The 23247-nt window shown below is 34.2% G+C and overlaps 2 protein-coding genes across 3 annotated transcripts; one reads left to right on the plus strand and one right to left on the minus strand.

Moving 5' to 3' along the window:
• Positions 1 to 9425: 9425 nt before the first annotated feature.
• LOC133314677 (uncharacterized) lies at positions 9426 to 20571 on the plus strand. Of its 2 annotated transcripts, XM_061516187.1 has the most exons (10): positions 9426 to 14429; positions 14991 to 15192; positions 15299 to 15449; positions 15576 to 15657; positions 15794 to 15868; positions 18526 to 18616; positions 18818 to 19088; positions 19181 to 19223; positions 19297 to 19400; positions 19869 to 20571. In XM_061516187.1, exons 1-10 carry the CDS (start codon positions 9626 to 9628, stop codon positions 20283 to 20285), a joined length of 6240 nt encoding a protein of 2079 aa, XP_061372171.1. In that variant the 5' UTR covers positions 9426 to 9625; the 3' UTR covers positions 20286 to 20571. The 2 variants fall into 2 exon arrangements, 1 of the variants encoding a protein (XP_061372171.1); XR_009751988.1 differs by lacking the exons at positions 19181 to 19223; positions 19297 to 19400; positions 19869 to 20571 and having other exon boundaries at positions 15576 to 15679; positions 18818 to 18863.
• Positions 20572 to 20746: 175 nt separating this feature from the next.
• Positions 20747 to 23247, minus strand: LOC133314703 (uncharacterized). Its single transcript, XM_061516224.1, has 4 exons — positions 22534 to 23247; positions 22156 to 22396; positions 21302 to 21381; positions 20747 to 20881 (listed from the first exon to the last, which is right to left on the minus strand). Exons 1-4 carry the CDS (start codon positions 23230 to 23232, stop codon positions 20810 to 20812), a joined length of 1092 nt encoding a protein of 363 aa, XP_061372208.1. The 5' UTR covers positions 23233 to 23247; the 3' UTR covers positions 20747 to 20809.

The raw sequence follows: 23247 nt of genomic DNA on the forward strand, positions 1-23247 counted from the left end.
GCATTTTAATAAGGCTAAGGGCAATTTCTTCAGAGATGATTCGCTTTGATTATGATCTAAGAAGTAAAGTTTTTTGCTTTTAACAGTTGTATATGTGTCAAAAATAAAAATTCAGAAAAAATGTGAAAAACATTCTTGAAATGCATTGAAACTCACTGCCATCATCCAGATATATTACAAATGCAAGCATGCACTCTTTTACAATACCACCCATGACTAGAGAAAATTATGTGACAGATTATATCATATAGTTTAGGGCTTTATTTGTTTTTTGTTGCTGCAAAATTTTTATCTATTGTGGGGTCTATCAATTTAAAAAAAAAAAAGAAAAGAAAAGAAAAGAAAACGAGACACAAATATCAATGGGTCAGCTGCAAAATAAAAATTTATATAATAACATAAAACAAATAAAACCCTATAATTTATATGTCTCATTTACTCAATTTATTTTCAAGAAATTTGCTCTTAGTTAAAAAAGTAGTTATTCTCTTATGTATTTTAAATCTATTTATATGATTACTCTCACATTTCATCACAATTCTATTATATATTATAAAGAATAGTTATATTGCTTACCTATTTAATTTTTTTATTTTTATTATCTTTTTATTACTATTAGATTAAATTTAAATGAACGGTCTCAAATAGTTTTTATTTTGTTTTGTTTCTCTCTTCCTTACTTTCCTCAACTAATTACATATTTTTTTTATTTCAACTGTTAATTTAAATATAGTCTAACGACGGAAAAAAAAATAAAAAATAAAAAAGTAAACAATATAATCATAATTATTGTCAGATTTTTTTTGGGGTAACATAATTATTGTCAGATTTCATCATAATTCGATTATACATCTTGAGTTAGGTTTAATATAAGACTAGTGAATTATCCCTACGATGCACGGGAAAAAGATCAAAAATTTTGTCGGCAACTGTCGTTGGTTAATCTCTAAAAGAAATAAACGTGTCCCTATTTTGTGCCATTTTGGGAGTTGAAAAAGCTACAACATTCACATATAATTTTGTAAGTATCAACCACAAACAAAATTCTTCAATTAGGAAATATCAATTATTATGCAAATCAAATATAGTTATGTACTCAATAATAGAGTATCTTCATATACAACAATCGCATACAGCAGCAACAGTGATGAGATGACATCCTCCCAAAGAGAAATAATAAAAAAATGAGACAAAGTTCTTACGCTCAATACTATCCAGAACAATTATCAGCAGTTGATGTGCTCAATCAATATTAAGATATCCAACACCCTACAAAGGCATTATTAGGATGTTCCCAAATATGCAACATAAAATATCAAATTGCAAACTAATAAAAGTCCAAATTACATATATGTGTCAAAAAATAAGGGTTAAAACATTATATAATAAATATTAATTAAGTTGGAAGAAGCAAATCATTTAAGTTGAAAAAAAAAACAAAGGTGAATAAAGTAAAAAATAAACCTTCTCCTCTACATTAGTCTTCAATACTTCTCATTGATTCAACAATACTACAAAATAAAATCAATTAAAACACATGAAGAAGAAAATTAATTTTTCTGCTTAACAGAAGGCAATAATCAGACTAAATAAATACAAAAATGAGAAAACATATCAACTCCTTGCTATAATAAAAAAAAATTGTATCAAAAAAATTTGTTTGAATTGAGTGTCAATCAGTAGCAATCATTGGAGAGATAAGTTAACCATATACCAAGCATCTGCTTTACAATGATTTTGCAAAACCAAATCAACTATATTAATATTTGAAATACTTCCTTGTAGACAATGTTAAAATTTGTAACACTCCCATTATCATTATGTCCTTGACTCTTATTGATAGTCATTGCAAATGAAACGGCCAGAGAAAATTGTCTTCTTTGGAAATTTACATAAAATGCATGGCTTAATAAGCTCATCGTCATTCTAGGGATTAAGACAGTTTGTCCTATATTGCTTCATGTAAGAATAGTTGCCTCAACAACTTGGTTGCCCAAATATCAGTATTGGTTTAGATTTCGCTGCATGGTGGCTTTAATAATATAATTATAATTGTTCGTATTCACCAATCAACCCTTGCAAAAATCTCGAACAAAATATCGTTAGGCAGATCTTTAAGCAACTCACCTCCCTCATTAAGACACCTCCTTGCACGCTTTGTAGAAGTTGATTCAACCATTGATATAAGCTTGAAATATAAGAGTATGCTAACAAAAAATGATGCACCCAACTTTAAAAATAATAAAACGATGTTCAATTATTATATGAGATAATGACTTCTCAATTTATATAATAGATGTTTGTCATTAAGTTCACGCGGTACTTCACCATCCTATCACTATATAGTCTTTAAATTTTATCTCGGTAATTTGGATACAGAAGTTCAACAATTAATGTTATTAAAACATACACTTGGTAGTAAAAGATCGGTAAATGAAAAAAGCCCCTTTACGATGCAAAAATTGGATCCTTACTGGTTTCCATGCTTTCAAGGACTCATTTGATTGAAGGAGTGAAATTTATGTGCTCTAGATTTTGAATCCACAGCAATTCATGCAGACATAAGAATGTTAAATTTCCCACAATTACATCCCCATGCATTGCCACGATTGTCTTTTGTTTTTTGTATTGGGAGCCATAAACTCCCCCTAATAATGATAAAACGATTAAGATCACAAACGTGACACATAATCTCAATCAATAGAATTACTTACTTCCCAACTCACATAATCGTAATTCTAACTGCAACGTATAAACATAAACTATCAATAAGCTTGTTGATATCATAAAATAAGAAATCTGTTCATCAATAGGACTTTAGATATATGAATTTGATATTGTTAATCAGGACTATTACAATGCGATTATCAAATCATTATTTTTTGCTGGATACATCAAATACAAACAATCAAACACAACACAATCATGAAACATTGTTGAACCAAATGTCAAAAAATTGATGAAATGCATTGGTGGAAATATCTTCATCAGTTATATATTCCCTTTTACCAGCAATGCGCATCCACCTCCAACATCAAAACTTGCAAAAAATATGATAATTCTTACGTGTCAGTATATAATCTTTTAATCATATTTCTATACTTGTTCAAAAAGTACAAAAGATGTGCCCAAATAATATCTAAATAATAAAAAGGTGTGAAGTACTTTACTCTTTTTCCAGTTTAATTTCTTTTGTAGCTCGGACAACCGAACACATAAAACCATCTTCAACAGCGTCATTGGAATTAACCGAAGGTGTCAACAAACAAAGAAAATCAGCAACATCTGCACGGTCACAATTTTGACTCTCAACATCCTAGCAATAATATAGAAATGCACAAAATTAATTTACGTCTTACAAATAACGTATAAAATACTATCATGAAAAAATATAATTACAATTCTTACATACCGCAGCTCCTTCCCTAACAGCAAACCCAACATCATTGACGCAAGCACTGGTGAACGTTGCTTCAAGCTGTAAATAAATATTAATTTAAAAACACATACAAAAACTCTGCAATGGACTTAATAAAACATCAAATTTTTTCATTTTAAAAAAAGAAAAAACAACACACACTCGGGTCTACCACCGAATTAAGGAAAGATGTGATAATAGTTTTGTTGCTGCACACTTTAGAAATTTAATATTTTGGCTCATTGTATGAGTCCAAATTATTTTTCTTCACATTGACTTTACATAATATGGATGTATCTTTAAGAACATTAAGTTCTTCCAGATATTGCTTCAAATCAGCATCCTACAAAAAAATGTCATACAAAAATATCGTAAGGAATTTAATTCCAGCACGAAACCTCAATGTTGTTATACATAACCAATTTCACAAACCCTTTTGAAATGATGCTTGCATAAATAAGCATCACTCATTCCCAATAAAGCAACACAATCTCTATCGAACAACATGAAAGACGTTGAATCTATAAAGAATCCTTCACAATAGCATGAACCCTTCCACCTTAAAAAGAAAACCAAATCACATTACTTGTTCATAAACATCCAAAGTATTACCTGTTCATCCAATAGAACCATCTCTACATTATCATCAAAAAATGCAGCCAAGAAAAATATGAAACAACACTTCCTTATTTATACACGAACTAATTGCATTATTTTTGTATTCCCACTCATTGGTATTAAGGCATTTCTTGAACGCAACAAAATGAACAGGCATTGTTAGAAAATTATATTTCCTAATATGTTTGTGGGCTACATATTGTATTTATAATTATATTATTGTAATATCCCAAGTAAATAATAGTAATTTATAATAATAATAAATTAATAATAATAATAAATGATAAATTAGTATTAATAATAATAATGTGTATATATATATATGTTATTAGGAATAATGATAAATTGTGATTAATTGAATTATTAATTGATTGATCATTTATGCATTAATGTTTGATTGATAATGTGATTATATTAAGATGGGTTAATAATCTTTATTTGATTAGATATGATGAGTCATCGATATTCTGAGCCATAAGAAAATTAAGAAGAAAAAGAAAATAATTGTACAAAGTTCAGCCCATATCTGAACCCAAGACTTCATCTATAAATAGAGGCCTAGCCTAACCCTAGCCAACCCCTAGTATTTATCTTCTTCTCTAACTTTTTACTTCAAATTTTTATTTATTTTATTATTATTTTTCTTTGGTTACCAATCGCTTCTCTTCCCCAAATCGCTTTTCTTCTAGAAGGTAGCAAACACGGAGACCAGATAATCCTAATTCCTAGGTGGTCGTAGGTTTGTTGTGTATGAAATTTTATTGGATATGTCCTAATCCTCTAGAAATAATAGATTAATTTTTATATAAAATTTTGTCTAATGTAATCTTGATCTTTAGGAAATAATATATTAGTTTTATATAAATTTTGATTCACCTAATCCAAATCTTTAGGTAACAATAAATTAGCTTTAAAGAAACTTGTTATGATCCTGATCTGTAGGGAGTAATAAATTAGTTTTTTTATTTGAACTTTATTACATGTAATCATAGTCCCTATAAGTCTTAGGTTAATTTTATATGAATTTTGATAATATAATTATGATCCTAAATATATCATGGGGTTGTCTTATATGAAATGTATTATATGTAATCCTAATTCCTAGAGATAATTTTAAAGGGTGATTCCGATATTTAGGGAGTAACACACACACATCTCTGAGGATATTTGTCTATATGAAATTTGGAATTCCTATGTTCTTTTAGGTTATTTTTTATATATATGAAATTTGATATATATAGCCCTAATACTTTTGTATGAAATTTGGGATTAGGTATTTGTAGGTTGTCTTTTGTATGAATTTTTGTTTGTAATCCTAATACTTAGAGCGCTATAGTTTGGTTTTATATAAAAATTTATCCTAATCCTTAATCTTTAATTATCTGGGAACTTTATTGGGTTTTGACCCCTAGCAAATAATAGGGTTATTTATAAATGTATTTATATTATTTGAGAACTTATTTGGATTTTAACCCTAGAAAATAACAGGGTTATGTATAAACTATAATATTATTAGGGAACTTTGTTGGGTTTTACTTTTTATGAAAAAATTTATTGGGCGATAGGTAACAAAATATAATATAAATTTTACCTTTGATAAAATGATGAAAAATTGATTTTTTTGTGATATATGTGCGATATGAGCCCTATGGAATAATTGTGGAAATTGATTTTGATACCCACTAAATTATGATGATAGACATTTGGATTATGATAATGGATATGAGTTGAACTTTATTTTGAATATTTTAATACTCTTTAATAGTATGGAAAGTTATGATGACCTTGAGCAACTGATATATTGAAAGAAGAAATTTTCAAATATGATAATTGTGACATGATTGAATTTTGATGATTGTGCGTTATTGTAATTAATTAATTAGTGGAAGGATAACTTTGGGATGGTACCTCCTAACATGATGAACAAAACTCTTGAGCTTTATGCCTCCGATAATTATGTGATGTGAAAATACATTATCCGTTCTTCTAAAAGTGGTATCTGACAGAATATCCGGATACTAGTAACAACTTTTGAAAGATGTATGCACACTAGGAAGAGATGTTTTTGAAAATGGTCAAATTATTGATATCCTGCCAGTCACATGTCAATAATTTGACCATTATCAAAAACATCTCTTCCTAGTGTGCATACATCTTTCAAAAGTTGTTACTAGTATCTCGTATATTCCGTCAAATACCACTTTTAGAAGAACGGATAATGTCTTTTCACATCACATAATTATCGGAGGCATAAAGCTCAAAGGTTTTGTTCATCACGTTAGGAGGTACCATCCCAAAGCTATCTTTCCACTAATTAATTAATTACAATCACACACAATCATCAAAATTCAACCATGTCACAATTATCGTATTTAAAAATTTCTTCTTTCAATATATCGGTTGCTCAAGGTCATCATAACTTTCCATACTATTAAAGAGTATTAAAATATTCAAAATAAAGTTCAACTCATATCCATTATCATAATCCAAATGTCTATCATCATAATTTAGTGGGTATCAAAATCGATTTCCACAATTATTCCATAGGGCTCATATCGCATAAAAATTAATTTTTCATCATTTTATCAAAGGTAAAATTATATTATAATTTTTTATCTATCACCTAATATATTTTTTCATAGAAAGTAAAACCCAATAAAGTTCCCTAATTATACTCATATAATTAATCCTAATAATTTCTAGGGTTAAAACCCAATAAGTTCCCAAATAATATTATAATTTATAAATAACCCTATTATTTTCTAGGGTTAAAATCCAAATAAGTTTCCAAATAATATAAATAAATTTATAAATAATCATATTATTTTTTAGGGGTCAAAACCCAATAAAGTTCCTAGATAATATAATTTTTTTTACAGATAATTAAAGATTAGGGATTAGGATAAATTTTTATATAAAATAAAACTATAGTGCTCTAAGAATTAGGATAACAAACAAAGATTTATACAAAAGATAACCTACAAATACCTAATCCCAAATTTCATACAAAAGTATTAGGGTTACATAAACCAATTTCATATATATATATATATATATATATATATATATATATATAAACCTAAAAGAATATAGGAATTCCAAATTTCATATAGACAAATATCCTCAGAGAAATTAGGAATTAAGATTACTTATTTTCATATAAACATATATATATGTATTACTCCCTAAATATCAGAATCACCCTGTCAAATTATCTCTAGGAATTAGGATTACATATAATATGTTTCATACAAGACAACCCTATGATATATTTAGGATTATAATTACATTATCAAAATTCATATAAAATCAACCTAAGACTTCTAGGGACTACGATTACATTATTTGGATTAGGTCAATCAAAATTTAAATAAAACTAAAATATTATTCCCTAAAGGTCGAGATTACATTAGACAAAATTTTATATAAAAATTATCTATTATTTCTAGAGAAATAGGACATACCAAATAAAATTTCATACACAACAAACCTACAACCACCTAGGGATTAGGATTACCTGGTCTCTGTATTTGCTACATTCTAGAAGAAAAGCGATTTGGGGAAGAGAAGCGGTTGATAATCAAAGAAAAATAATAATAAAATAAATAAAAATTTGAAGCAAGGAGAGAGAGAGTAGAGGAGAAGAGAAGAGGAGAAGAAGAGAAATATAAGGGTTGGCTAGGGTTAGGCTAGACCTATATTTATAGCTAAAGTTTTTGGTTCATATATGGGCGGGACTTCATACAATTATTTTCTTTTTCTTCTTAATTTTTTTATGGCTTAGAATGTCGTTGTCTCATCATATCTAATCAAATAAATATTGTTAACTCATCACAATCCAATCACATTACCAATCAAACATTAATGCATCAATTATCAATCAATTAATAATTCAATTAATCACAATTTATCATTAGTCATAATATATATATATATACATTATTACTATTACTACTAATTTATCATTTATTATTAAAATTACTATTATTTTCATGAGATATTACAATTACGCTATTTAATATATATTGGCTAAATTAAAGTGATCAAATAAAGATGTCCAAATAGATTCTTAGTAAGCGTGGGATAAATGGGTGTATACCAGTGTTGAATGGGAGCTTACTAGCCCAACAATAAAGAAAACACTATGAAGAGTTGTGGTCCCCATTATATCAAATAGAAAAATAAGAGAGAGACAACACACTAAAGAATAAGGATTAAGACTATTTGACTGAGGAAGATCGCATATCCCATAAGGAGAAGATTCATACTAAAGAATAAGGATTAAGGCTATTCGACAAAGGAAGCTCGCATATCCTAAAGGAGAAGATCAAAGTTATTCCGCTGCTATGGAGTCAGGTATGCCTCCACTTTATGATAATATTTCTTTATAATTTGGTATGATGGATATTGGTTTGTTGGTGATGGTTATCACCATGAGATACCAACGCTTTCCAATGCAGAAAATAGTGAGATTTTACTCTATTCAAATTTTGAACTGCAATAAATATTGAACTATTTTCTCACAAATGAATTAATAACAATTCAAACAGTGGCGTAGCCACATTGTTGCTAGATGGGGCCTGGGCCCCTGCTGATTATTTTAAAAAATTATTATTATATATTCTAAAGTTAAAATTTGGCCCCATCTAAAGTTAAAATTTGGCCCCATCTCTGCTCTCTCTCTAAACTAATAGCCTAATACACTCTGAGTGGAGTTGGAAACCCTAACAGTGTCTTCGTATTTGTTTGCTGTTCTCTCAAAATTAGAAACCCTAATGGTATTTGCTCTTAAATTGGTGCTTTTTTATTCTGAAATTTTTCTAGTTTTCCCTGTGATTGATTTTACTTTGTGAAGATATGCTTGTTAGAGTGGAGTGCCTTTGAGTGTTTTGGTCTTTCATGTTTCCTTAAATATTTGAATCGTCTTTATGACTTTATACACGCTCTCTTGATAAATTATGAAATTTTGCAGCATCTCGATGGCTTTTTAGATAAGTATGCTAGAATTCATGGTAAATTTTTTTTCTAATAGATTTGTGTAATTACGATAAATATTTTAATAATTTGATGTGTCAAATTTTTTGGCCCCAGCTAAAATGAAATCTTGGCTCCGCCACTGAATTCAAATTCGAATTGTTTCTATAAGTGAAAAAAATTTAAATTAATATAGGATGAACACAAAGTGAAGAATACATGACAAAATGAAGCATTAGCAAACTTGGCAAACATAGATTATTCAAAGGTGAAAAATGAAAAAAAAAAAACCATAAAAAAAAAACGTAAGAGCTAGTTCAAATGTCAACGAAGATCGATCAGGCTAAGGCACACTGTCATGCTATTGGCCTCGAGTGCGAGTTGCCACAATCAACACGCAACTGATAAGATAGATCTCATTCTAAAACCCAACTCTGAGATTCATTCAACGCAATCGTAACCAGTTGTTGAAGAAGAAGAAGACAGGAAAAAAGGAGGGTAAGATTATCCCGCGCCACACGTCGACGTGTTGGATCTCATCGCCATCTCCAACTTGGAAGGGTTCCTCAACCCACCAACAATCACCCCCATCTTATCAATTCATGATCGACGGTCATGGATCACTCACACTTCCTTCACCAACAACACCATCACCAACGCACAAGATACGCTACTCTACAACCTCAATCTCATCATCACAACCCTAACCACCTACCTCCGCCGCCTCTTCCTCCCCCTCCTCCCCCTCCCCCTCCTCAGACACTCTCATACCGCACCATCCGCACCCCTCCTCCTCCACCCTACAACAACCCTCAACCTCATCAATCCCAACAATTCCCTTTCAACTCCTCCACCAACCACCACATCCACGCCGCCTTCTCCAATCGGATCCTCTCCGATGACATCCTCCCCCGCCGTACCCTCCCTGATTTCGACCGCCGCAAACCTGAAACCTCCTGGAACCCTAGCCCCAGGGTCGTCCCCGATGATCGGCCGCTCAGGAGTTACCCTCCCGTCGATTTCGACCGGGAATTGCATCAGCATCAGCATCAGCATCAGCATCACCGTCCTCCTCCTCAGTCGTATCCGCCGATCGACAATCTCCGGTACGATCCGGAGGGTGGGACCTCGAGGTTGAGAATTGAGCGTGTGGAAGCCTACGATGGAAACCCTAGGGTGTGGGATAGAGGAGGCGATGGAAACTATCACCGCCGCGTGCTCGACGCGGAACCTGGCGGCGGCATGGGGGCGTCCAGGGAATCGGATATTGATTTGAAATCTGGTGGTTATGTTCGTGTGTATGGTGTGGAATGTGAGGATGAAGTGGCCACAAGGGGTGGCAGAGTTGAGAGCAAGAGGTGGGTGAATGATAGGAAGGGAATTAGAGAGTTGCATGATTCTTCTTCCTTTGAAGTGGGGAATAACGAGATTGGTGCTGCATCGAAACGAGAGTATTATGGTTCAGAAACGGCTAGGTATAATTACAGAGGGAACAGCAGGGACTCTGGTCATGAATTTACTCGCACTCCGCCTAAGAAGCAGATACAGAAGAAGAGTGCTCTTCTTAGACTTCAGACGGTAAAACCCAATCATAGGAACCGCGAGATTGAACAGTTACGTTATCCTGGCTATGCTCCTGATTCTAACTCTAATTTCTTCAGGGGTAGGGAGCACCAACATGGGTATTCAGGTCATGGGATGAAAGCAGAAGAGAGAGAGGGAAGCCCTGTCGACCTTGATATCTCATTCGAATCAAATTCCCTGGTGGCCAAAGCTATTGTGGCACCTTCAAGTTCGGCCCCTGTTTCGGATTCGAATATGAATCCTGTTTCTGATACATATTTGAGTTCTGCTGAGAAGAGTAAAAAGGTTTTCGTCTCTGAACTATCTACACCTGCTGTAAATTTAAATAGTTCACCAGGGAAAGCAAGTGACACCTCTAGTTCTGTCAAGGACTTGAGCCTGCAGAAGAATGTCCCCGATGTTTCTTCTCAGCCTAGCACCAGTGTGACCCATAATCCTCATGGGAAAAATGAGGTGCTGCATTCAGTTGGAAATACCAATAGTAAATCATCCCCAAGGGTTGTCAAGAAGAAAAAAATAATTGTCAAAAAACTGGTGAAGAAAGCTGCTATAAATCCTAATTCAACTGTGTCAAATTCACTATCAGCAAATGTGGTTTGTGGAACTGTGCAAGCAGATAGTGTCATACCTAGTTCATCAACTGCCTCTGGTCCTGACAAAACTAAAGGGAAAAGCACCGCTGTTGACAAGGTGCCTGTGGCTGACTGTTTGCACTCTTCACCAAACAAAGGGAATGTATTGACTGAAGATAAAAAGGGAGATATATCCCTTAGTTTGGGGCCACATTCCAGGTCACAGGAATGTAACACTGATGAAGATTCTGATATTGGGAAAGTATCCAGGTTTGAGAGAGGTGGAAACATTTCAAATTCTCCATCTCAGGCATCTAGTAGTGAATATAAAAAGAGTGATTCTTATTGTTTAGATGCAAATAATTCTGTTCTTGACTTGCCTAGCATGCCAAATACTGACAAGGTTACTGAATCATTAAATGGAAGTACTTTTTCAGAAATCAATCACATGGATTATGATAATAAGCAATTATGTCAGATTGAAGTGTCTCTATCACCTGGGAAATATTCAAATTTAGGATGCCCACAGAATAGCAATCTTGTGGACTTAGGGGATGAAATGAATTACAGATTTTTTAGTTCAGCTGACAGTACAACTAACACAGATCTTATAAATATAAGTAATTCTGCCAATGACAGGGTTTATGGCTTCAATTCCAATGATCTTACAAGTTCAAAAGAGATATTTATTGTTACTGACAGTGGGAATAATGGCACTGTTGGTAAGGCATATAGTGAAAATATGGCATCTACAATCCCTCAGTATGCTATTCTGGAAGAAAATTCAGATACAGCCATCCCTCTGCAAAGCAGTGGAATGGCTGCTTATTCAAGTTCAGGAAAAACTAGGATTCAAGATGGTCTTGATTGCCTACAACATGCCAGTGTACTGAAGCAGGGTTCTGATAGTGGAACATCTAATTTAGAAGATAGTATCACTGTTCACCATTATGGTGTCATGAACGATGCTGGAAAGCAGGTGTCCCCCCGTGATGTCACCATTACCCCTGAGAATTGTTACACAGAAGAAACTTTCCCAAAATCCAATATTTCAGTTGGGTCTGGCGAAGGGGTTACGAATAAGATAAAAAAGAGAACAGTTAGGACTCGAATAAAAATTTTGAGTTCAAAGATGGAGGGCATATCTCCAGACTGTGTAAATCCAGTTAGCCAAGCAAATGATGTTGATAGAGGCTCAAGTCTGTTGTTGAAGGATCCATGTCCTTCGGAAGTTATAGATCAACCTGTTCAAAGCTTATATTTTAACTCACAGCCCAGTTTGGATGGGGTCAATGCTTTACATGGGAAAAGGCGGTTTTTAGAGGCTAAATTTCATGTTGGAAATAATGACTCTGATGAAGCAAATAAGGTTTCATCAGTTTCTAAAAGGAAAAAAGTCACTTCTAGTCACCCAAATTTCACTCAAAGTCAATCTGAATTCAGCGATGCTATTGTGGCTTCCACATCTAGTTCAGAAGTTCCTATCAGTTTCAGTGATAACCAAGCACATCAGAAAGAAGAAGTTGCATTGTCAAGCATGGGTATTCTGTCCACTGCTCAGTCTATGCCTTATTCAGAGGATATTGCTAAATTGTCTGACAATATATTGGCTGTAGGATCTTTTGAGTCTATGGATGTAAATAGGGAAACAACGAGTTCTGAGCATTTGGAATTGCAGCCCTCAGATATTGTCTCTTGTTCATTGTGTGAGGACTTGGCCTCTCCAAATGTTCAGCTCTCATTGGTGGAAGGTGAGCAGAAAGAAATTATTACTCCAATTGTGCCTATAAGTAATATTCAAACTGACATTATGGTGATTGGAAATATTACGGGAGAAAAGAATGATTTACAGGCTGTTGAAGAAAGTTTCCAGTATAGAGACTTTATGCAAAGGTCTCCAAGTGCTGATATGGAATCTAATGATCTTAATGTGAAGGATGATTTACTTGCTCTGCAGAACCTTATGTCGTGTCCTCCTGATGTTGATGGTGTCACTACCAGTAATTCAAATGATGAATTGATTGAGGATGTGCCTGATGCATTATCAGATATGTGTTCTCAAGGTATGCAATCTGAAGTACCTGATAGAGGGATTTTAGAATTTACAGCAATCCATGATGAAAACATTTGTGGGGATGAAGAAAATCTGGATGAGATATCTATGAGCTCTGACTTACATACGTCATCAATACAGCATCCTAGAAAAGTTATGAAGTCAGATCATGCAATTGGATGTAGTGACCCAATCGTGAGGAAGATAATGCCACAACCATCCCAAGTTTACTCCAAAGTTACAGCTAAGGGTCTAAATTCACATTATTCAGAATTAAATATGAGCAAAAATCAGCCTGGTGGTGTCATTCCTAAAACTTTCCAGGGTCATTCTTTCACCTTTTCAAAGTCAAAGACAAAGACATCTGCCTCCTCAACCCAAATATCTATACCTCGAACTTGGCATCGTACATGGAATAATTCTCCTGCTTCTCTACCTGGAATCAAGCCTTCGGTAGGTACAGTTCCTCCCAAAAGGCCAATTCTAGAAGGGAAAGGGAACTTTCAGAATACTTCTTACGTTCGTAAAGGTCACAGTCTCGTAAGGAAACCTACTCAAGTTTCTGCTTTACCTCAAATCTCCTCTGCTAATCAGTCACCTTCCTTGGGCTTAGGTCAAATCCCAAAGAGCACCAGATCTAAAAACAGGGCTGATATGACAGATCAACCAATCTACTTGAAAACAGAAGTAACAAATGTGCCTCTCGAGAGGCAGAGAACACCTCCACTATCCGTTGACACCAAACCAGAGGAAAATATATCTTCCCCATTGGTAGAACCTCCTTCCAGTGGTTGCTGTGAAAATGCATCAGAACCTAGGAAATTTGTGGAAACTAAAGATGCACTGAATCATTATGAAACTCCTGAAAATCAATCTGGTCCATCTAATAATGGGGAAAGCGAAGTTGAAGCGAATGATGGGAATATTTCTTCTTTGAACACCAAGAGAATAGTATATGTAAAGCCCAAAACAAATCAATTGGTTGCAACCTCAAATTCTTGTGATGTTTCTGTCTCTACTGATGACAAGGGCCAAACAGCTTTCTCCGATGGCTACTACAAGAGGAGCAAAAATCAATTGGTTAGGACTACATTTGAAAGTCATATCAACCAGACAGTTGCAATGCCCAATAGTAATGTAAATTCTGATGGGCAAGGGGCTAGTAAGGTTCTTTGCAACAGGAGGTTTAGTAAGAGGCGGTCACATAAGGGTATGCATGAATAACTTACTATGTTGCCTTATAATAAGAATCTAATGCTGAGTTTCATCAGGATTGGACAGGATGTAACTTATAGTGGATGTCTTCTTTGTGCTTGTGACTCCAGTAGATATATCCAGTTGAATACTGTGGTTTATTTGTTAAGAACTGCAGTAAATTGCTTGATGCCCTTGCCTGTCTATTAGTTGCTACTTGCTAGACATAGTTATACTGTATTTGTCTCGTGTTGATATTTATATCTTATATTCTTGTTTAGAATCGCATGTTCTTTCAAATATCAGCTTTGCAAATTGCTAGTCAATGTTTCTTGAGCCTTTCTTATATGGCTTCCTTTTTTGTTTTCTTCATTAATTTTTTGTGAATAATAGTTTGTATGCGTGTTTTGAGCTGATAGTGGAGTGATTTTGCTAATGTTGCATGCCATTCTCATCCACTGTGTTTTAACTCCCCATTGGCTGAGGAATCTGCAACCACTAGTGCTGTTCCATTTATTAGTTCCTTGTCACCTTATTAGTAGCTAGAGAAAGACTTAACTGTAGAAATCATTTGCAGTTGCTGGAAGTTCATGTAAACCTTCAAGAGCCTCATTAGTCTGGACCCTTCGTGGCAAAAATTCATCCAAAAATGACAGGGACTCATGGCATTATCAGAAGGTTTTACCTCACTTGTTTCCATGGAAAAGAGCAATATATTTAAGGAGCTTCATTCATAGTTCTGCTTCAAGCTTCAATAGTAGTTCCTTATCTTCAATCAGGTACTTGAGCATTTGTTACTGCGTCCTTTATTTTTACTCCCTCCTCATTTGGCTATGTGCCTCAGCAATATTCAATTGCAATAGACAATTAATGTTCGTCTTTCAGCAAGAAATTGCTTCTGCTGAGAAAGAGGGATACTGTTTACACTAGATCGACCCATGGGTTCTCTCTTTGGAAATCCAAGGTATTAGGTGTTGGTGGGTCTAGTTTAAAATGGTCCAAATCCATTGAGAAGCACTCAAAGCAAGCTAATGAGGTTAGTCAGGCTTTTTGATACTCTGGCACTTTACCATTAAGTTTCTTTGAAGTTAGGTATATTTTATTTCAAGTAAAATAGATCTTTCTTAGCTATATTTCTAACAATTTCTCATGATCATTTTAGGAAGCTACACTTGCCGTTGCTGCAGTAGAGAGGAAGAAGAGAGAGCAGAAAGATGCAGTTTGCATCAGTTCTCAGGCAAAGAGTAGGAAGCATTCTTTCCATGAGTATATCATAATGCTATAGATTATCTTTGTTTTTGTGCTATTAAAACTTATTTATGCTCCATATTTCAATTATCTTTGTCTGTTACTCTGACTTTAAAAGTAGCGATTGTGTAGGAGAACGAATATTTCGTATTGGTTCAGTTCGCTACAGAATGGATCCTTCCAGGCGGACACTTCAAAGGATTTCAGGTGGTCAACAGTTTTATATAAAGCATTTTAGTTGGATTTTTTTCTACATTTTGTAGTATTTTATGATTACCAAAATGTATGTGTGCTTCTGGGACATTAGACACATTTTGACGTATTTCAGATATTTACCATAAGCAACATTTGATTTTAAGAGTATTTTTCAGGTTAGATGACAAATTTGTAATTTATATGTATTGATGTCATGTGTCAACTATCAACTTGATGATTGTTAAACCTTTTATGATTAACATTGTCCTTTGGTAATGATGGCATCTCCAATCGCTTAAGGACAATTGTGTAAGTTATGATGTGATATTAGGTCACGCTGAACATATTTTCCCTTAGTTTAGATGTTTACCATATGTGAAGCTTGATATTAGAGTCATGTTAAGGTTAGATTATAAATTTGTAATTGATTTGTCTGGATACTATTTATTTTGGTGATTGTTGAACCTTTGAATGATTAACAATGTCATTTAGAAATGATGGCATCTTGATTGATTTCGTACGATCATTAAGGTGCATATTAAGATAGAAAAGACAATAGGGGATTGGAGACCCAAGGCAGCAAGGATGAGGTGAATAGGGGTCAGGTTTGTAATTTAGGATTTAACTACCTTGCACATGTTGCAGGTGGGTAGGAAGGCAAGGGAGGGAATCAGGTAAAATATAAGGGGAGACTGAGAAAGAGAGGGGGATGACAGAACTGAATAGGAAGAGTGGCATTTGGGAGAAAGATAGCCCCTCAAAGAGCTAGCATAGTTGCTATTTTTCTGTCTCACTGCAATTTTCTTTGCTGATTTCTGTAATTCTGGGTTTCAATCCGAGTTTCTGTTATTGAGAAGAGGTTTCTATCACATTGGCTGTCGCTTAAGAACAAACGTTTAAGGGATGATGGTTTTCAAGCTTTTCCCCCCTAGTTCAATGAAGAAATATTGTTGATGGGTGAATGAAGTACAGAAACAAAGGATTAGAAATCCTCGTTACTACAAATAACAAAACCACATCAGCTGTGCAATGCTTGTCAGTTGTCAGTTCCTTTGCATGTCAAACAAGGAGTTCACTTTGAAATAGCTATTAGTTGAGCACTGTAAAGATGCTAAGAAAATCAGTTTCTCTCGAACGAGAGGCAGCGGCAATATTTGTCACTCCCTTCTATTCTTGAGCATCAAATTAGAAATTACGGGTTACGTTGCACACATCCAAAGGGCTTTACCTATTTACCATAGATGTTGCAACCAGACCAGACTGATTGGTTGGATTGGGGAAAATGGAAACTGGTCCTAAACTGGTTTACTCGTTCGAATTTGTCACGGTTCAAACAACCAGTCCATTATTTTAGATTTTTTTTAAACTTTTTTCACTACACTAGTTATTTGGTTCCCAATTTATAGCCAAAACTCAACATTTCTCTTCTTAATTTGTCCAATTTGTGACAATAGGAGTTTGTAATGCAACAAGAGTTGGCTACTATTATAACTAGAAGTTTTACCTCTCCTTCTTTTACTTATTCAATGTGGAACTAATATATGTTAGAAAATCATGCTAGTATTAGTATACTACTTTTATCTTAATACTTATCATTGTGATAAATCAATTTAATTATGGGTTTGGTGTTTGTCCTTTTAAAGGACATAGAATTGTGTTCTTTTAAGTAAAGAGAAAGAAATACAATGGAAATTACGGGGGGAGAAAGTGTGTGGTTTTTTAAATTTAAATTTTAAATAAAGAACACTAGTTTTAACTAAAAATATATTTTTCCTTGAATTATACTATAAATATATTTCTATATTTTATCTTGGTTTTATTTATACACTTAACATATGTATATTATATTTTTCTTACATATTGTTATATATTTGTGTAATATATATGTATATATATTAAGAGAGCGAGCCTTGGAGCAACAGTAAGATTACTCCTTTGTAATTAGAGTCACAAGTTCGACTCTAGGATACAGCTTCTTTTGCGAAAATGCAAGGGTAAGACTGCATATAATCAACCTTCCCTCTTCCCTCCCACAATTGGGGAGCCTTGTGCATTGTGGTTTGTCCTTATATATATATATATATATATATATAATCCCAGTTTATCCTTGGTTGAATCTCAAAACCTTAAACCTTTCTTTTTATCGACTTAGTGGCCATTCCAGTTCTGAATACATTCCTATTTCCTCCTCTAAAGGTTTCTGAGTGTATTAGTTGAATATTTGCCTCCAGAGATGATGTAAAGAACGCTCAATTATGGGTTTTTTGGATTAATGTATGTGTATATGATGCTTAAGATGCAGGAAAATGCAAATGTATCATTCTTGGAACATTCTCGATTTCTCCTTATGGCTGATTTTGAAAGCAATACTCCATAGCAATAGTCTGGGTTATAGGGTTGATTGTCTGTTTGGACAAGAAGTCTGTCGTCAAATTATGAAATCATTAAGCTCCTCTCTTTGTTGCCATGCTGAGAATACTTCAGAAATATGGCCTTTTTGTTGTTCCATTTCTTTTTTGCTTGCCCTTTTTCTTTGTTTTTTTATTGGTAGATAATGCTTGTCCTTTTTCTATCATTGTTGAACTTGGAATGTTGCTATCTTTCTCCCAAAAAGCTAACAGATTCTATCACTGTTGATCTGACAAAGTTTCTCTTAATTCTTCTTGTAGACGATGAATCCATGTCCTCTGCCTCTATCTGTTCAGGTTTGGCTGCCAAAAGAGCTTACATTCCGAGGAGATTAGTGATTGGAAATGATGAGTATGTGCATTGTTCTTATTCATTGGTTTTTATATCTTCTATGATAATGTTAAATTTCATTGGTGTTGGTTGTCTAGTTTAACAAGCAGCTAAGAAGAAAGTAGGTGAATAAGAGGGAGAAGATTGTATAATATTGAGTCTTGCAGTTTTATTAATCCTTATACGCTCGAGTATTCAAATAATTGCCATCGACATTTGCAGATATGTCCGAATTGGCAATGGTAACCAGCTTATTAGGGACCCGAAGAAACGAACTAGAAAATTGGCTAATGAAAAAGTTAGATGGAGCTTGCACACAGCCAGACAGCGGTTGGCTCGAAAGCAGAAGTATTGTCAGTTTTTTACTAGATTTGGGAAGTGTAACAAGGATGGAGGGAAGTGTCCTTATATTCACGATCCCTCTAAAATTGCTGTCTGTACTAAGTTCCTGAATGGTTTATGCTCTACTCCCAACTGCAAATTGACTCATAAGGTTTTGTAATATATTGAGTCAGAGGAATTGGATGTGGTCCATTGCATTTATTGATCTGTCTAAAGTCTGAGGTTAATTGATTTGTTGTGCAGGTTATTCCAGAGAGAATGCCCGACTGTTCTTATTTTTTACAAGGTGCATTTTAGAAATTTTTGTCTTTCATCAAGTGAATGATATTGAAATATGATTCTGACAAGTTTCATGGCAGGCTTATGCAGTAACAGAAATTGTCCATACAGACACGTCAATGTGAACCCTAAAGCATCTATTTGTGAAGGATTTCTTAAGGGTTATTGTGCAGATGGGAATGAGGTATTAACCTATCATGTTTAATTTCCTATGAAGTTACTGGATAATTTGAATATTGAACTTTTCCCTCTTTTTACCACAATTAAGTACATAAATTTGTGTGCATATGTATGTTCTTTATATTTATATATTTCAAGGGCAGGGTGTACTGTCTGATGATTCATTGTAGTTATGGTGATTGTAGGTTTATGAGAGGTTAATCCGGACTTTCATCAAATTGAGTTTGATAACTTAGGAATGACTTGTCAGTTTCAGCCTATAGCCCTTTTCCTTGGTTGTTTGATCGCTAATTCTGATGATTTTCTGTAATATTGCTTAGAGTATTTAGTTATTTGTTAAATTATAATCCCTTGTATGGGAGTTTTTTCTTCTTGCGAAAAGTTTTGCTTTGTTCAGGAACTATCCTCCTCATTTACACGCTTCCATCTCGTGATCCTTCGCTCATGCTCACTAACTTATGTGGTCTCACAGTGTCGGAAGAAGCACAGCTATGTCTGTCCTAGTTTTGAAGCAACAGGAACCTGTACTCATGGAACGCAATGCAAGCTTCATCATCCCAAAAAACAAAGCAAGGGAAAGAAAAGAAAGAGATCTGGAGATCAGAACAGCAGTAGAGGGCGTTACTTTGGTTCTATCCCTGTTGATGTTTCTGAACCTCGGATGATGATGGCTCTAATGCAAATTCAACATAATGATGACCTTGAAGGAGAACTTTCCGACTACATCAGCCTCGATGTTAATGAAGAAGTTGCAGACACTGCTGATCAATCATTCGAGCAAGCAACATTGTGTGACAATGATTCCTTGGATTCACAGTTGGATAATTGGGATGATCTTATTAAACCAGTTCTTATAATGAAAACAAAATTCACGCCGCAACAATCTTAGTCCACCAGCCTGCAAGCTTGGGCAAGTGACGAAGACTTTTTAGACAGTTATAAATTAGGTAAATTTAGGTGATGCAGTCTTTTTCTTTTCTTTTCTTTTTTCTTTTTTTTTTTCTCTTTTTCTACCTCATTGATTTTGAATGTTTATCGTCATTGTACACAAGTCATCTTCCCCCTCCCCTTTATTTTTATTTGTTCACCATTGTACAATAACATCTGATATATAGAGAAAAATTTACCTGCTCCCACAAGGGCAGTAGAGTTACTTAGAACCCAGCAATTTGGAATGCCGTCTTATCGTTGAGAGAAGTCAAAGTTCGGCCACGTAATTAACTTTCGAAAAAGAAGCGTAAGCCTCTTTTCCGTTTGCATTATCGTGCGTATGAGGGTATGCAAAGTAAGACTCGACATAATTATAAAATGAACTTCAATCTTGTCCATGAATTATCTGTACGCAAACTACATTGCCCATTCAAGTTTGTTATACTCTTGCTTCCAAATCTTAGATATAGCAAGATTCCAAATTTACATTTTTTGCAAAATCTCCAAACATGATTTGTCAAGCCAAGGCCGAAATATTCCATCGTGGGTCAAATTCTGCACAAATGGGAAGAGAAAGTACATCAAGAGCTGATAAGTTACTTTCAAAGGGAAATTTGTAGCAAAGGAAAGGAAGCAATGCTTCCGTATGCATCTGTGGAGCAAACATGATAAACAGGTATACTAAAAAAAATGGAAGAATTTGAGCAGCTGAATAATTCATTTTAAGAACTTCCTTTGCACACAGGATTAAAACAATTACAACCAGAAAGGACTCTAAAATTGAAACCATAAGAACCCATCACCTCCAGGTAAACATCACCAACTAAAGTAAGTTGGTTCACTCTCATCTCAATCACTCCAGTTGAAAAGCTAAATAATAGTTTATCGACGTACTGCTTCAAGAGGCAATAAATTGTTTGTACACAACAATGATCTAAAACAGGAAATTATTTGAACATGTATATATTGACTTACTTGCAACCAGAAAAGAAATCCACGCAAGAGAAACAAAACCCTATGTGGTTCCTTGAATTTGGCAATTGCTTTTCCTAAATCTGCACAGTTATGAAACAAATATTTGATAAAGAGAACTGGCATCAGATTAAGTATAGACAGGGTTATGCAAGAACAGGAATAGAAGCGCTTGAAAGTCCAAAAGTAGCAGAAGCAACCTAACAACTTGCACAAACAACAGATTTTCGGAAATACAATCAGCAAAATCTAACACCAAATATACCGACGATTACAAATCAGTACCAGTCAGTCACACGGTCAGTCACAGAATGAGTCCACTCTAAGGCTAAAAGGTATCATGGTATAATATAACTTGACCAACGACAAATTGAAGGTTCCTATACTGATATATAATGAACTCAATAATAATTAAATTCACTAGTTCATGAGAAAATAAAATTTATTCTTAAGTTCTAAATTACTCTCATCATTCATGTTGTTTTGGTAATTACACTTAACCTCCTCCAATATTAAAATTCCGGCTTTTAAAAGATACCCCTGTTTATATTTTCAGCAGACACAAACAACCATGTCTGTACAATGAAAATACACATATAACGGGGTAGCTGTAGATTTTAAGACAAGGGATGGAGAATATAACTTGCTCTTGAACTCACATAATTCAACTTAAGTTTTGGTTGGTCCATCCAGAATATCAAGTAAGAGTTGTTTAACACTACAGTCTACAGGTAATGAATGAATCACAACCACTGAATCTTGACTGCATAGTTAGGATTAAACTTCATGTTACCATTTTTATATATGAAAAAGGAATATGTGTAAAGTCAGAATGCTTGAGAAAATAGTGGACCTACCAGGGTACAACTGAAGATATGATTTGTTGACACCATCAGTGCAATATGATTTAACCACGCCCTGACGAGTTTCTACATGACGTTCTTTTTGCCTTTGTCGACGTACTTCATTCAGAATAACCACACATTCTTCTTGGTCATAAGGCCTTTCAAGATATTCCATTAGTCTTTTCCTAAACTGAGAATTATCATAAGCAGAGAATTTCCTGCTGTCTCTGGGGTTCATTTCACTTTCGAACCACTAAACACACCAAGATATATTATGAAGAAAAGTTAAAAAATAATTGTTTCAAAATTGCCTATTAATGTTCATTTGTGTGGACTTTATTGCACATTATGACTGATAAAGTTCCACTGGGTGAAGTTAAAAATACTTACCGATGAATCATATGTTTTTGAAGAAATGAATGGAGTGTTTTCACAAATTTGATCAGGTTCTAGAAGAATTAGATCTGGGTCAGAGGAATTACTACCACCTTCCATCTTGCATGTCGTTGTGATATTCCTGTCAGGCATATAAACCAAATCGCCATCAACAATCCTAGCAGAATTCAGGATTAGTTGGTAATCTTCATCAACGTCACACTCCAATTTGGGAGTATCAAATGCCTGATCAGAAACTTGTGAATTTTGCCTAACATTTGAACTCTTTCCTATTAATTCACTATCCATATAGACCAAACTATCATCATCTGTCCTACAAGAATTCAGGAATAATTGGTAGTCTTCATCCACATCATCAAACTGCACATCCCTGCGGCAATTGATATTGGGAACACTAGATACATCTTGATGTGGCCTTCTATTACAAGGTCCTCTTTCAGTCTCCAAACTTTGCTGAGATTCCATTGAGCCACCTGTCTGTTCTCTCATTGAATCACTCCTGGTATTTGCTAGATTTCGAGTCTTATCCTTCCGTGGCAAACCGTTTAACATCTTAGTGTCTACCTTGAGATCATTACACAATCTTTCTTCTTCTTCTTCTTCACCCTCATACCTTATATGAACAAGCTGGTTTTCCACAAAGCATGAGTAAACATAGGAATTCCCTTCTTCCCTCAAATTTTCCAAGAACATCTTATACTGAGGATC

The sequence above is a fragment of the Gastrolobium bilobum genome, unplaced genomic scaffold (assembly GCF_033153095.1).
Source record: "Gastrolobium bilobum isolate Gb01-03AN ecotype WA unplaced genomic scaffold, APGP_CSIRO_Gbil_v1 utg7360, whole genome shotgun sequence".
NCBI lineage: Eukaryota > Viridiplantae > Streptophyta > Magnoliopsida > Fabales > Fabaceae > Gastrolobium > Gastrolobium bilobum.

Coding starts and splice junctions, on each gene's coding strand:
- LOC133314677 (XM_061516187.1), top strand. CDS start 9,626: ATGGATCACTCACACTTCCTTCACCAACAACACCATCACCAACGCACA. Junction 15,450..15,575: donor ACTCAAAGCAAGCTAATGAG/GTTAGTCAGGCT, acceptor TGATCATTTTAG/GAAGCTACACTTGCCGTTGC. Junction 15,658..15,793: donor CATCAGTTCTCAGGCAAAGA/GTAGGAAGCATT, acceptor GCGATTGTGTAG/GAGAACGAATATTTCGTATT.
- LOC133314703 (XM_061516224.1), bottom strand. CDS start 23,232: ATGTTCTTGGAAAATTTGAGGGAAGAAGGGAATTCCTATGTTTACTCA. Junction 22,397..22,533: donor CAAAAACATATGATTCATCG/GTAAGTATTTTT, acceptor TGGTGTGTTTAG/TGGTTCGAAAGTGAAATGAA. Junction 21,382..22,155: donor ATATCTTCAGTTGTACCCTG/GTAGGTCCACTA, acceptor ATAACTGTGCAG/ATTTAGGAAAAGCAATTGCC.